This window comes from Cucurbita pepo, unplaced genomic scaffold (genome assembly GCF_002806865.2).
Source record: "Cucurbita pepo subsp. pepo cultivar mu-cu-16 unplaced genomic scaffold, ASM280686v2 Cp4.1_scaffold003838, whole genome shotgun sequence".
NCBI lineage: Eukaryota > Viridiplantae > Streptophyta > Magnoliopsida > Cucurbitales > Cucurbitaceae > Cucurbita > Cucurbita pepo.
In genome coordinates, this window is record NW_019649836.1 from 1 (window position 1) to 957 (window position 957).

Below are 957 nucleotides of genomic sequence, written 5' to 3' on the forward strand. Positions count from 1 at the left end.
AAAAGTGAGATGTGAAATCGAAATTCCCAATCCCCACAATCTATTTTCACTTTTGTTTTTTGTAAATAAAATCACAAATATTCCGTAATTATTTTGAATTCAGTAAAAAATAAATAAAAAAAAGAGAAATATAGATATTATATATGTGTTTGAGGAAGAACTAGTACAGTAATGAGGAGAATAGTGGGTGCATTCCCCCGGTGATCTTATCAAAATCCAGGAATAATAATGATAATAATGTTGGTATGAAGGGTTATGATAAGATATGTACTAGTTTTAATTGAGTATTAATAATAATAATGATAATAAGAAGAAGGGGGTTTGGTGTCTTATCGGAAGGTTCCTCCGAAGCTTGGAGTCCAGAAATCGACGGTGGTTTCGTGGGTCACCGGAANAATAAGAAGGGGGTTTGGTGTCTTATCGGAAGGTTCCTCCGAAACTTGGAGTCCAGAAATCGACGGTGGTTTCGTGGGTCACCGGAAATGTACTTGAAACTGGAACTAAACAAAGCCCTCTGCTTCTTAGATCCTCTTCTTTTCCTTCTCCTTCCTTCCTTTTCTCACACCATTTCTGCTGCTGCTGCTGCTGTACTGCAACACCGCTCTTCAAATATGGAGTGCTCAATACCTGGATTTTTTTTATTTTTTATTTTTAAATAATTATAATGTTTTTCAAAATTTAAAACAAAAAAAGACATTAAGTGAGCACTTACACTGACTTGTTCATGGAGGAACTTTATGTATTCAATGGCTTCAGACAGCACTGAAGCGGTATCAGTCTGGTGGCACAAAATCACAAACATTCATTTCATATCATTCATTATCATAAATTTTGAATTAATTTTAATTTGAGTAATGATGTTACCTTTCCGAAAGGTGAGACCAGTTGTTGGAGCGCAGTGATTCTGTCCCCCATCTTCTCTTTCCTCACCTGCAAAACCCAACCCCATTTTCATCT

At 36.0% G+C, this 957-nt stretch overlaps 1 protein-coding gene across 4 annotated transcripts; it reads right to left on the reverse strand.

Annotated features, from left to right (window-relative positions):
• Window positions 1-114: 114 nt before the first annotated feature.
• LOC111786988 (transcription factor bHLH123-like) lies at window positions 115-930 on the reverse strand (the record flags this gene model as incomplete). 4 transcript variants are annotated; one of them, XM_023667169.1, is given in 4 exon segments in its annotated part: window positions 115-351; window positions 440-627; window positions 719-778; window positions 865-930. In XM_023667169.1, coding segments are annotated over 4 exon segments (336 nt in total), but the record flags the coding sequence as incomplete, so codon positions are not given.
• Between the last annotated feature and the right edge of the window lie 27 nt (window positions 931-957).